Source organism: Neltuma alba, unplaced genomic scaffold (genome assembly GCF_004799145.2).
Source record: "Neltuma alba isolate B1F8T4 unplaced genomic scaffold, ASM479914v2 tig00005598_pilon, whole genome shotgun sequence".
Lineage (NCBI taxonomy): Eukaryota > Viridiplantae > Streptophyta > Magnoliopsida > Fabales > Fabaceae > Neltuma > Neltuma alba.
The window spans coordinates 7,076-19,578 of NW_021634166.1; the positions used below are offsets into that span (position 1 = coordinate 7,076).

A 12,503-nucleotide genomic window follows, 5' to 3' on the forward strand; every position below is an offset into this window, starting at 1 on the left:
TGATTTGCATATGAGATATACTTTTCTTGATGCTTTGATGGTTTGGGTGGCCCCAGTATGCCACAACAGAAGTGAAGAAAGATAAATATTATGGAGCCAAGGCAACCATAAACGTTTGGAGGACACATGTTCAGCAACACAGTGAATATAGTCTCTCTCAAATTTGGGTTATAAATCAAGATGATAATGATAATGTCGAGAGCGTCGAAGCTGGTTGGCAGGCAATTCTGCAGTTTCTTTCACGTCACATTCATTTCTCCAACAAATATTACTTTCTGTGTCTATCTAACTAACCCCAGGGTTCACTGTTTCTTGAATTATTTTGGAAAATTAGGTCAATCCACTGTTATATGGGGATGATAAACCAAGATTTTATGCGTATTGGACAGTAAGTTCAAATTTCTTATCAACCCAATAATTTCTCATTTCTTGAAATCATTCTTTATTGTTATTGTTTCTTTACCATGTGTTTTTTTTTTCTGCATCCAACAGAGTGATTCATATGGACGTACTGGCTGTTATAATCTACATTGCTCTGGCTTTGTTCAAGTTTCCAGTACAGTGGCACTGGGAGCCACCATCCAACCATTATCTATCTATGGTGGTCCTCAGTATGACATCTCCCTCCTTATTTGGAAGGTACCTTCAATTTTTTCTTGGGAAGGAGCTTATCCTAAATAAACTTTAAAGAACGATTATGAAGAGGAAAATAGGAAGGAGAGAATACTACGAAAGAAAACTTCCAAGAACAATAATATTTTCGGAAGTTTTTCCTCTTGATAGTTCTCTCCATTCTATTTTTCTCCCCATCCAAACGAAGTTTACATGTGTAATTCTGAGGATTTCTCTCAATTTACACATATTCAGTGAAATTTTAAATTGTTTATATCTAAATTTTAGTGATACTACAAATTAATTTATATTTTTGTAAACTGATGAACATGATAACAATAATTAATAATAACAATGACCAGGATCCAAGAAGTGGAAACTGGTCGTTGAGGGCTCAGGATATAAATATGGGGTACTGGCCAACTTCTATGCTCGATCGTCAGTCAGAGAGTGCAACAATAGTACAGTGGGGAGGTGAAGTACTCCTCCGATCCTTAATATAAGACCTATTTAACTAATTTGATTAGATTAAGGAAGCTAAGTAAGTTAGTTGATTATAAGAAATATGATATGTTTTTCCAAAAACATCATAATCATCTTTCTTAATATCCTTCCTTTCTCACTTACTTATGGTTGAGAGACTATTCACAGGAATAATTTAGGAACAATTGATAAATATGAGAAATAAATCTTATATTTAGGACCAAAATTAACTTAATAATTAGGTGCTATATTAAGGACTGGAGGAGTATTAAACAGGAAATCTAAGAGGAGACACACCACAACAGAAATGGGAAGTGGTTATTTCTCCAAGGAAGGTTATAAGAAGACTGGCTATTTTGAACAACTACTTTCCATTGTTAATGAGAACAATACTCTGGTCACTCTTGATAACTTTAAGGTTTTTGCTAGCAAACCCATTGACCTTAAACCTGTCATTAACGGTGATGTCCGCTTCTCCTACGGTGGCCCTAGAAGAAACTCAAATTGCCCAATTTAAACATGAGGGACTTTGAAAAGTCTAAATCCATCCATCTATGTCAAGGAAATAAGGGAGTTCTACTGGCCTGCATGGATTGAACTCCGTAGCCTTATCACTAGTACTATATATAGTTAAGACCTCATCCATGGGATGGATATTGTATCCAAGGCCTCGTATATAAGCTCATAGAATAAGATTGGCCAGAGATACAATTTTAATAACGCTATGTATGTAGTGTTTGGTGTGACATTGTATCATATCATTGTTCACTGAATAGCTTAACCGCAAGCAGAGGGGTCACAAGTAATATAAAAAATATCTTTCCCTCAGAGACTAAGGCCAGATGAGTTAAAAATCATATATAATTGTGTTCTTGGTTAGGTTAGGTGAAGCAAAAGTTGTAAAAGAGTTGCAAAATGACATCAAAAAAACAAAGATTTAAATCAAAGTGAATTCAACTTGACTTTGAGACAAATAAGGGTCTAGCAGGGTTATTTTTCACTAATATACTTCCTAAAACTTGATTAATCACTTCTCAAATAGTAGTTAACAATAAGTCTAGTTAACCCAGGGTTCACATAATTGATTAAACTTTCTCAAGTCAAAACCAAATTTTGCAATCTCAATAAAACATAGCAATCTCTTGCATTTGTTTGAAAAGGTTGCGCTTTGAAAACCAAAAGCCCTTTTTAGGCTATGCTAGATCAATAGATATATCTCTATTCTATCAACAAGCCTTCCATTTAATAAGATAAATTTCCGGTCTAGCGTGTTTTTACCAAAGTTCAAAGATTAATTTAACTTTCTTAAGCTTCAACCAATCAACTAATCAATCCAAATGATGGTCAGTCACAAGGAAGCAATAAGCTCAAAGTAAAAACAACAAAACATTATCATTAACACTAAAGAGAGAGTTAAAACAAGTCTTAATTCATACAATAGATCAAAATAACCCTAGGATGACTATTCTAGCTACACATGTTTAGCAAAGAGCCACAACTATAAAGATAGTTCCTAGCCATTGCAGAAACAAAGAAGAGGAGAAGAAGAAAACCAAGAAAAAAAATGAGGAAGAAGCTTTCAATCTCTTGTAACTTCGAGCCCAATGTTCCCAAGCTTCAAAACCTCCAAACCCTAGTAGAGCAAGCCTCTAAATGAGCCCCAAGGTCAAAGTATATCAAAAAATCACTAGTCCCCCTATGTATATGCCCTAATTTTTAAGTTATAGTGCAAAACGCACAGTTGCAAGGGGTCAGACGCCGCGATGGATCTGGTCATCCGCCTGGCGGATTACATAGCATGGGACTTTGGGTGAAAGGTTGGGCACCACAGTGCCTTACACCGAATAGCATCTTCTTCAGACAACTTGGGCGCTGCGGTGGATGGGGACAGGCACCGTGGCGGATCACACCAAATGCCATCAATCTTCTCTGTTGGAACCGTCATGGTGGTTGTCTTCATGCGCCGTGGCAGTTGGTCCCCTTTTTGTTTTTCTGCTTCCGGTCCCTCTTCCTTGCTCACTCCGGGCCTTTGGTCTACCCTGATCACCCAGACTCAGTTGAATCCTTCTCCTTGTAATCATCTTTCAGCTCTTGCACTTTCCTACACAAGGAATAGAAGCCTTGCACCAATAATCTCCCAATGGTTAGCCTAAATCAAAATTCACTTTGACAAATTATGTTTTCTAACTTTAAGAGGAAAATCCTGCACAATTAACTTCCAAAATCCATTAAAGAGTGCTAAAACAAGTCGAATTAGTAGGAATTTCGAGAGGTTATCAATCATGTACAATATAGTGTTATCTAGTGTTTGACGATGTATGTCATGTGCTTCAATTTGCCGTGGAAGGGACAAAATGTATTTCTTTTTTGGAGATAACATCACCTTTAGTCTATAAAATTTGACTTTGTTTTAGTTACGGTCTTTGAAATGGGAAACTAGTGGTTTTAAGGTTTTAGGGACTTAAAACAATGTTTTAGGAACATAACTAAAAATCTTTAGATGGATCAAAACAAGGTTGAATTTCAGGGGAACTAAAACCAAAACAAGATCTAATTTTATATACTAAAGATGATATTAACCAGTACATACTCTTTATATAAATACGATACTCCCTATGCTAAAAAAAATAAAAGGACATGTTGACTACTTCTTAAAATTAATGAAATTAGTTAAAATTTGTTAAATATAAAATTTTCTTACAACTTCTCAAAATTACCTTGATCAAGTTGAAGTTATTATTTAAGAGTGAGAGAGAATCAGAGAATAACACTTTTTTTTAAATGAGTGAGAAATGTTTTATTAAATTTTGAAACATTTCTGAAATATAATAGTTGTCGCCACTCAACATTGAAAAAATTGAGACAATTGTTTAAAAGGATCTGCTCGGCAAATTTATTGTATAAAAGGACCTGAAAATCATTTTAAGGATCAATAATATCCTTTAGGGCAGATAGATATGAGGATGAAATGATGAAATTGTCATTAAATGAAAACACGTATATATAAAATTTCAGAATATGATTCCTGAAAACATAGAACTTTTCCAAATAGTGAAACAATGTTTCCAGAAAACATGTTAATAGAAGAAAATTTTAAGAACACTGGAGAAGCATACATACTATTGAAGAAGACTTACATAAAAGACAAGTTGGAAACACGATTCCTTTAGTGGTCATGGAAGAAAAATACATACAATTGAAGAAACATGCGTAGAGTGAAAGAAAGATTACACAAAGGGGAAGACAATTTGTTACATACATTGTAATATATCTCATTCTTTTCTTTTACGAAAGCCAACACTATGTATGGTTGCCGCGTACATGGATATCACAGATTTAAACATTAAAAAGTGTCTTTATTTTGGTTATCGTTGTTAATCACCAGGTTCATTTCCCGGGGAAAATCTTGTCATAAAAGGACAATAAAATTAAATAACTTCACAATGTACCAGGACAAATCAGCCTATAAATTAGTGTCATCAAGTCTTGTATATCCCCTTGAGAAATTTGACAAACGGTTCTTGCTTGATATTTGTCACCAACAATGGCAGACAAATTAGGAAACGAAAATACCAGCTGGGTAGAGAAGGTGTTCTTCTTCTTCTTCTTGTTTTTGTTTTCTGTGCGGATGATAATAGCAGATCAAGACACAGTTATCGGTCATAGTCATAAACTTGAGGTTGATAAACTTTTGAAGAAGTTGAATAAACCAGCTGCTAAGTCCATTAAGGTATGTAATTCATCCCCTGGTTTCTCATCCCCATTATGTTTGAAACAGTGAAGAAAATTATTGGTAAGTTTTAGTATTTATGGTAGTTTATGTCAACAATTTGTTTTTCTTAATCCAGAGTCCTGATGAAGATATTATCGATTGTGTCTCTATTCTAAATCAGCCACCTTTTAATCATCCGAAACTCAAAAATCACAAGATTAAGGTGAAACACTTTGCTTGATTGCTTCATATAGATATATATAACTTTAAACTCTTGATAAAGAAAACTCAATCCGATTGATGATTTCATGTTTGAATGAAGATGAGGCCAAATTTTCAACCACAAGATAATATACTTGAAGTGAGTAATGAAATATCTTCAAAATCAAAGCCAATCGTTCAGCTATGGCACCAAAGTGGAAGTTGTCCAGAGGGTACTCTTCCGATAAGAAGAACAAGAGAAGAGGACATACTTAGAGCAAGCTCCATGCAACAATTCGGGAAGAAGAATCTCAAGAACGTCGTACTACCCTTAACCCCAAATGGTGGAGGTCAAGGGGGATACGGGGTACGTACTTGTATTGTCCCTATAGACACACACACACACCCCAAAATGAGAGAGGCTTTAGATTTTGTGTTTCGTTTTGCTTTGTTTGATGTATTTTTCTTGTTTCTTTGATGCTTTTGGAGTTTCCAGTGTGCCTCAGTATTTATTAAAGGAAATAAATATTATGGAGGCAAGGGAGCCATGAACGTTTGGAATCCTAATGTTGAACAATCCCAAGAATATAGTCTCTCTGCAACATGGGTTGGAAGTGATGCTGATCGTGAAAATATCGAAGTTATTGAAGCTGGTTGGCAGGTATTCTTTATATTTTTAAACTGAAGATTGAAGAAAAATAATTAAATTAATAATAAGAAAATACTGACATATAAAATAAAACTTTTTTTTGACTTCTCATGCTTTTGTATGCTTGAATATCTTTTGAAGTTATTATGCACTTATCTATGTAGTTAATTGTCGATTTTTGATTTGGATATTTAGGTGAATCCACAGCTATATGGGGATAATCACACCAGGCTTTTTACATTTTGAACTGTGAGTTCAACTTTTCATAACAGCCCTACATGTTTGATTTGTTAGTTCAGATATCTTTCTTAGTCCTTAGAAATTTCTCTCATTTACCTCTGTATATATGACAGAGTGATTCAAGTAAGAACACGGGATGCTATGATCTTCTTTGTTCTGGCTTTGTTCAAGTTTACTCTGCAGTAGCTTTGGGAAGCAGCATCATGCCCTTATCCCTATACAATGACACTAATTCCCAGTATCAAATCACCATCACCATCTGGAAGGTATATCATTTTACATAATGCCAATTATTAATTATTTGTATTAAATAGGAAGCAAGTAATTTTGATATACTCCTCTTGAAAGTCAAGATAAAAAAGATACTCCATCCATTCCCTAATGTATATAGGAGCTGGTTGGAGATTGAATTTGATTCTAAATACAAGACCTCAATTTATTTTGTTTCCCATATTTATTATTTTTCTACAAGCTAATTTACTTATAAACTGATATAGTGATATAGTGTTACACAAGGGTATTTTATGGAGATCATGTCATATTTGCTATAATTAATTAATTAATCCAACTTTCTTAATATACTCAAATCAGTCAAATAACTCTTATATCAAGGACTAAATGGAATATTATTTTTCCTCAGAATTTTGTAAAATGCCTCACATATTGAAATGGAGAACTTTTCAGAAAGTGCCTTGTATTTGAAACAGAGAGAGTAATTAATAATTGTGATAATTAATGAACAGGATAAAGGCAATGGAGGCTGGTGGATGCGATATGGCACTGATCAAATTGTGGGATATTGGCCTTCCTCTTTGTTCCCAAGTCTATCAGACAGTGCAACAGTGATAGAGTGGGGAGGTGAAGTAGGAAACTCAGGAACTAATGGACAACACACAACAACACAAATGGGAAGTGGGCATTTTGCAGGGAAAAGCTAGTTATTTCAAGGATATTAAATTTGTTAATGGTAACAACCAAATGGTGACTGCTAATAACGTTGTCTTACGCTGACCATTCCAATTGCTACAATGTACTCCAACCTGGCTATTCTGATAATGTTTGGGGTAGCCACTTCTATTATGGTGGTCCAGGGAGAAACCCTAATTGCCCAGGATCATCTTGAGATATTTTGAGATAGATCGAACAAGATGTTGTTAAACTCCTCTGATTTTTAATATAAGACCTATTTAACTAGTTTGATTAGATTAAAAAATTAGGTAAGTTAGTTAATTATAAGAAATATGACATATTTTTCTAAAACACCATAATTATCTTCCTTAATATCCTTCCCTCTTTTCTACTTGATTATAGTTGAGGGAGTATTCATAGGGATAATGTAGAAAAATTAATAAATATGAGAAATAAGTCTTATATTTAGGACCAAAATTAATTCAACACTTAGGTCTTATATTAAGGACCAGAGGAGTACTATGTTTGAATATAACTTTAGAATGTATTGTTGGTGATGAATGGTGATGGCAACGTTGTGAACTCATGCATTGTCTCAGTTACAGAGTATTTTTCACCCCATATTAATCTCCGAAAAAAGGTTAGAACGCTAGGAAAAGTTAGAATTAGGGTCCGTTTGGATAAAATATATTTTGTGCAATTTTTTAGTATTAAAAAATGCAAATTGTTGAATCTGTCTTTTTAGTCTAAAACGTTAAAAAAAAAAAACAACAACATAGGATAAGTAATCAATTAATATAGATATCCCCCCCCCCTTATAATGGATTTTTTTCTTCTTTTAGCAAAGGTAAGAAAAAAGTTTAAATTTTTCATTTTCAAGTTATACTAATAAGAGAAAGAAATCGTAGAATTCAAAAGGCGGTCAATTATTGGGCATTGGATCTCACGTTAAGAGCCCCATACACTCATCATTATTTGGTATGCAAGAACCAACATCTGTAACATAAAAATTTAAATCTCTAAAAGCTTCAATCATAAATAGTATGACTCTTTTAAATTTCTGCATCATATTGATCCACACTAGTTGAAAGGCTAACATATTAAGAAACATAATTAAGAGTGAAAAAGGGAATATAATAAAAATTATACATGTATTTCTTTTTTTTCCGGGAAATAAGAAACATGGCCCCATATTATACCAAGCAGGGTAAATGAATCTTATAGATTACAGCATTAATATTTTTCTTTGTCTGTCTTGTTGCCATTGTTACATCCGGATTCAATTTCTCAGGATAATCTTGCCACAAAATCAAGCACAACAAAATAATATCAGATTCTTATAGTACAAATCATCCCATAAATTTCCGTAACATCAAGTTTTGAACATCCACTTGAGCATTTTCATATAGTCGATTGTTTCATATCTCTCATCTTCAATGGCAGCAACATTAGGAAATGGGAAGACTTGGCCGGCCAATGTGGTGTTGTGCTTCTTCTTGTTGTCTGTACACCTGAACGAAGGTCAAGACACGGTCAACAATGGCCAGGAAGCTACTTCTAGTCAGAAGCTTGAGGTTGATAAGCTTTTGAGGAAATTGAATAAACCAGCCGTCAAGTCTATAAAGGTATGTATAGACAGTATATTCATCTTCACGTTTTTTATCAGCAGGTAACAGGTTATTTTTCCTTGTTTTACTGAAAATTTGAAAATTATTTGAGGATTTTAAAATCTATGATCCTTTGTGTTGAAAATTTATAATATAATTTGCTAAAACCAGAGTCCTGATGGAGACATAATCGACTGCGTCTCAATCCTGAATCTGTAATAACCCCCCTGAAATTCATGGTAAATAAACATTTTCAAAAGGATAATTACTTTAAAAGGCTAACCATGGTAGGAAGGACAAACCTAATCAAATAGAAATCTACCATGGTCAATAACAAACCAAATCTTTAACAGAGTAGTAGCTACTGTTCTAGGATAGTAAAGATAGTTAGTCAAATAAGAAAGGATCAACATTTGATTTTTGATGTGCATAACAAATCCCATCATGAATCTCTAAAACCCCAAAAAATAACTAAGACCAATCATGAATGGACTAGAGCATTTTAGGTCCATCAAAATAACTGCTACCACTGCCCATAACAATCGTAATCAAAATAACAGTCACCTATATCCAAAAAGGACTCCGCCCGATAACTCAAGTCTAGAATGCAGCGGAAAATTAAACGCATGTTAAGTATAACAAAAAGGCCCTAAAGTTTGGCAATATACATCAGTCAAATCATGTATATCAAAATAGAGGCTATACAGAGTGGAAAGGAAAACTCAAGCCTCGGACACCTTCTCCTTGGGACCAACACCTGAAACCCTCGCCTGAAAAATGTTAAATAACCACGGGGTGAGTCAAATTGACCCAGTAACACAATTCCAATTCAACAAGTATCCAGGGAGTGATTACAAGATAGCTAAGCGGGCAAAGTACAATTTAATACATATAAGTAAACATCTTTACAGAAAACAATACATAATAATTCAAAAATAATTGCATGCACAGAACTTCATCAACCATCCTTATAACCTCCTTGTAACCTCTGACAGAACCCATGGGCTATACACATATAATAGGATTCGTCTCTTTTACAAGACTGCACCAAGCTCTCCAATAATGAGGTGTAACTCGGCCAAAAGTTACAGAGCTCATATCGGACCATGGGTTCCCTTTCCTTGGAATATGGAAAGGTGTCAAGTCCCTTGGGCTGACCCTTGACCCGGCCAAAGGAATGGTGATACCGAGGGCCCTAAGAATGTTAATGCCAACCACTGGGCGCCAAGTGGCGGCTATACCACGTGGTAAATAATCAAACCTCCCACAACTACATTTCAGCACAACCAACACAGCACAATCCAACCATCCAATTCCACACAATTTTATATCCATAAAGTATTCTCAGATTCAATAATCAAATTTGTTCAACATCAATAAGATATTCATAAGATGAAATAATTCATGCCCACTTAACTAATAAATTTAACAAAACATAACTCTTGATATAGATATATATAAATACTTTTCATACAAAAATCACCATAACACATATTGATAACATTTATAATATCAACACATGCTTATAATCACATCAACAAGCATACAAGGTAAATTAGAAAGTGGTTACCTCAAGTTCTTGACACAAGAACTAAGAGTAGGAGGATTCAAGACCCAAGAGCCCAAACCAAGCTCACTCTACAACAATAAGTTTATAAACATATATTAATATAAAAAGACTAATTAATATAGCATTAAAATAGTTTATTAACTAAATCCTCATAATTGGCTTATCTAAAAAATTTATCCTTAGAAAAATAATAATTCATCTATTCTTCAAAGTGACAATTCCTAATACTTCCCAACTCTATTTCTCTCATTCACATCATTAATAAGAATATTTCCTTTAAATCCTCCAAAAGTCTCCAAAAAGTGTTTACTTTAACTCTTAGAAAAATAATCATGTACCATCTATGTCTCCAATCATTATTACAATCCTATTCCCTTCTTCCATTAATTATTTCCCATTCATTAGAATCAATAACTTACAATATTTTCTTCAATTTACTCCAAACACCCAACTTCCACTACTTAAAGTCTCTCCAAGAATCATCAACATTACTATTTCAACAACAATCCTCAAAGTTTAAGCATTGAATCCTCAATATAACCTCAAATGAACTCAACTAAGAGATAAATTTTGAAATTAAATCATCATTAATACAAATCACCATTTCTCAACCAATCCCTAATTTACATTGCCTCAAATCAACCATCCAACTAAAATCTAAGTCATAAAACTCTTATTCTAACCACATAAGCTCTATTAATATCCTAATACTAAATTAGAAGCCTTAAAAATTAAAAATCTAACAAGCCCTAAAAATATTCAGTCTGCCATAACTTAGAAAATAAAAAGAATGAGCTAAATAAAAATAGTAGGATAAAAATAGCTTACCTAATATCTTATATGTACCCAAGTAGAGCTCTTCCTTTCTCACACACTCAAACTACCTCTCACGCCCACTCACTGTCGCGGTTGCGGCGAAGACACGGACCAGAGGAGTGACACGAAGGAGAAAGGGGAGGCTACTGGACGGGGAGGCGGAAGAAGGGGAAAAAATGATTCAAAAGTAAGGGGTCACGTGATCCCTTAGTCAAACACTTAGTTAGTTTTTTTTTTTTTTTTTTTTTGTAACAGGTGGGTCACTGCCCACCGGGGATTTAATTCCCCTCCCCCAAAACAAACAGTGGGTGGCCGCGTGCCACCCACTGTCAATATATATATATTTTTATATATTATATTTATCTATATATATTTTAAATATATATTAATTATTATTTAACTATTATTTATTAATTAGTAGTCTAACTCGTAATTAAGATTAGCTTCAATGATAATTAATTAATCTCATTTTAATAAACTAAAATCTATATATATATATTTGGATGTTACAGAATCAACCAGCTTTTGATCACCCGAAACTCAAAAATCACAAAATTAAGGTGAACCAGATTACTTTATTGAGATTCCTCCAACCCTTAATTTCGCTTCTTATTAATCTGAATATTCTGAAGCCGACTCATCATTTTTCATTTGATTGAAGATGAGGCGAACTTTCCGACCTGAAGTAAAGATAGAAAGCAAAATGTCTTCAAAGTCAAAGCCAATTGTTCAGCCATGGCACCAAGTTGGAAGTTGCCCAAATAGAACCATTCCTATAAGAAGAACAAGAAAGGAGGACATCCTGAGGGCAAGCTCTATCCAACAATTTGGGAAGAAGAATCTCAAAATGTCCCTCTTCGTCCATATGTTGCTGGTCAAGGTGGCCATGAGGTACTTATGTTGTCCCTCACTCTACCTATATAAACAAGCTTTTTAGGTTGTTTAGCTTATCAATATATATATATATATAGAGCCCAAATCCACATATCTACGAAATTTGGTGTAAGTGACCAACAAAATTTGCTTTAGTTGGTAATTAAGAACTTGCCTTATATCACACGGATATAACATGTATGTGCGAGGATTCTTTGAGCTCACACTGTAGAATTGTGGGACCCACCGCTAAACTTTTTCCCTCTATCTTTCTCTAATTCACTCTTTGATGGTTTTGGAGGATAAAGTATGCTTCAGTTTTTGTGAAAGGAGAAAATATTATGGAGGGAAAGCAACTATGAGCGTGTGGCAGCCTGCTGTTCAAAAGGATGAGTATAGTATCTCTCAAATTTGGGTTATAAGTGATGCTGACAGTAAAAATCTTAACACTATTGAAGCTGGCTGGCAGGTACATATTCTGTAATTCTTTTGCACAACAAAAATGTAAATAATTCGTAATGAAAAAAAATACATATAAAACTCGCTTTTGACTTTCTCGTGCTTATTTAAGTGCGCGTGCGTGTACATTTATATATATATATATATATATCTGTGTGTGTGTGTGTGAGTGATGAAGATTCATTTAGATTATTTATTATCACAATCCCAAGATTACACCACGGCATCTAGCAATAATATTTTCAAATAACATTTCAAAATTTTCATTTGACTCTGTCATTTATTCTTGATCTCTATATTTTATCTAAAAAAAATTTTAAATATTCCGAAGTATCAGCATTAGCACGACCAAATTCAAAAGTTAATTACTTT

General features: G+C 34.0%; 2 protein-coding genes across 2 annotated transcripts; both read left to right on the forward strand.

Annotated features, from left to right (window-relative positions):
• The first annotated feature begins 4,639 nt into the window (after positions 1 to 4,639).
• Positions 4,640 to 6,835, forward strand: LOC114748055 (uncharacterized). Its single transcript, XM_028936409.1, has 6 exons — positions 4,640 to 4,825; positions 4,944 to 5,030; positions 5,130 to 5,375; positions 5,505 to 5,669; positions 6,011 to 6,163; positions 6,641 to 6,835. Exons 1-6 carry the CDS (start codon positions 4,640 to 4,642, stop codon positions 6,833 to 6,835), a joined length of 1,032 nt encoding a protein of 343 aa, XP_028792242.1.
• Positions 6,836 to 8,242: 1,407 nt separating this feature from the next.
• On the forward strand, positions 8,243 to 12,141 carry LOC114748056 (uncharacterized; the record flags this gene model as incomplete). Its single annotated transcript, XM_028936411.1, has 3 exons — positions 8,243 to 8,431; positions 11,461 to 11,690; positions 12,003 to 12,141. Coding segments are annotated over exons 1-3 (558 nt in total), but the record flags the coding sequence as incomplete, so codon positions are not given.
• Positions 12,142 to 12,503: the final 362 nt, after the last annotated feature.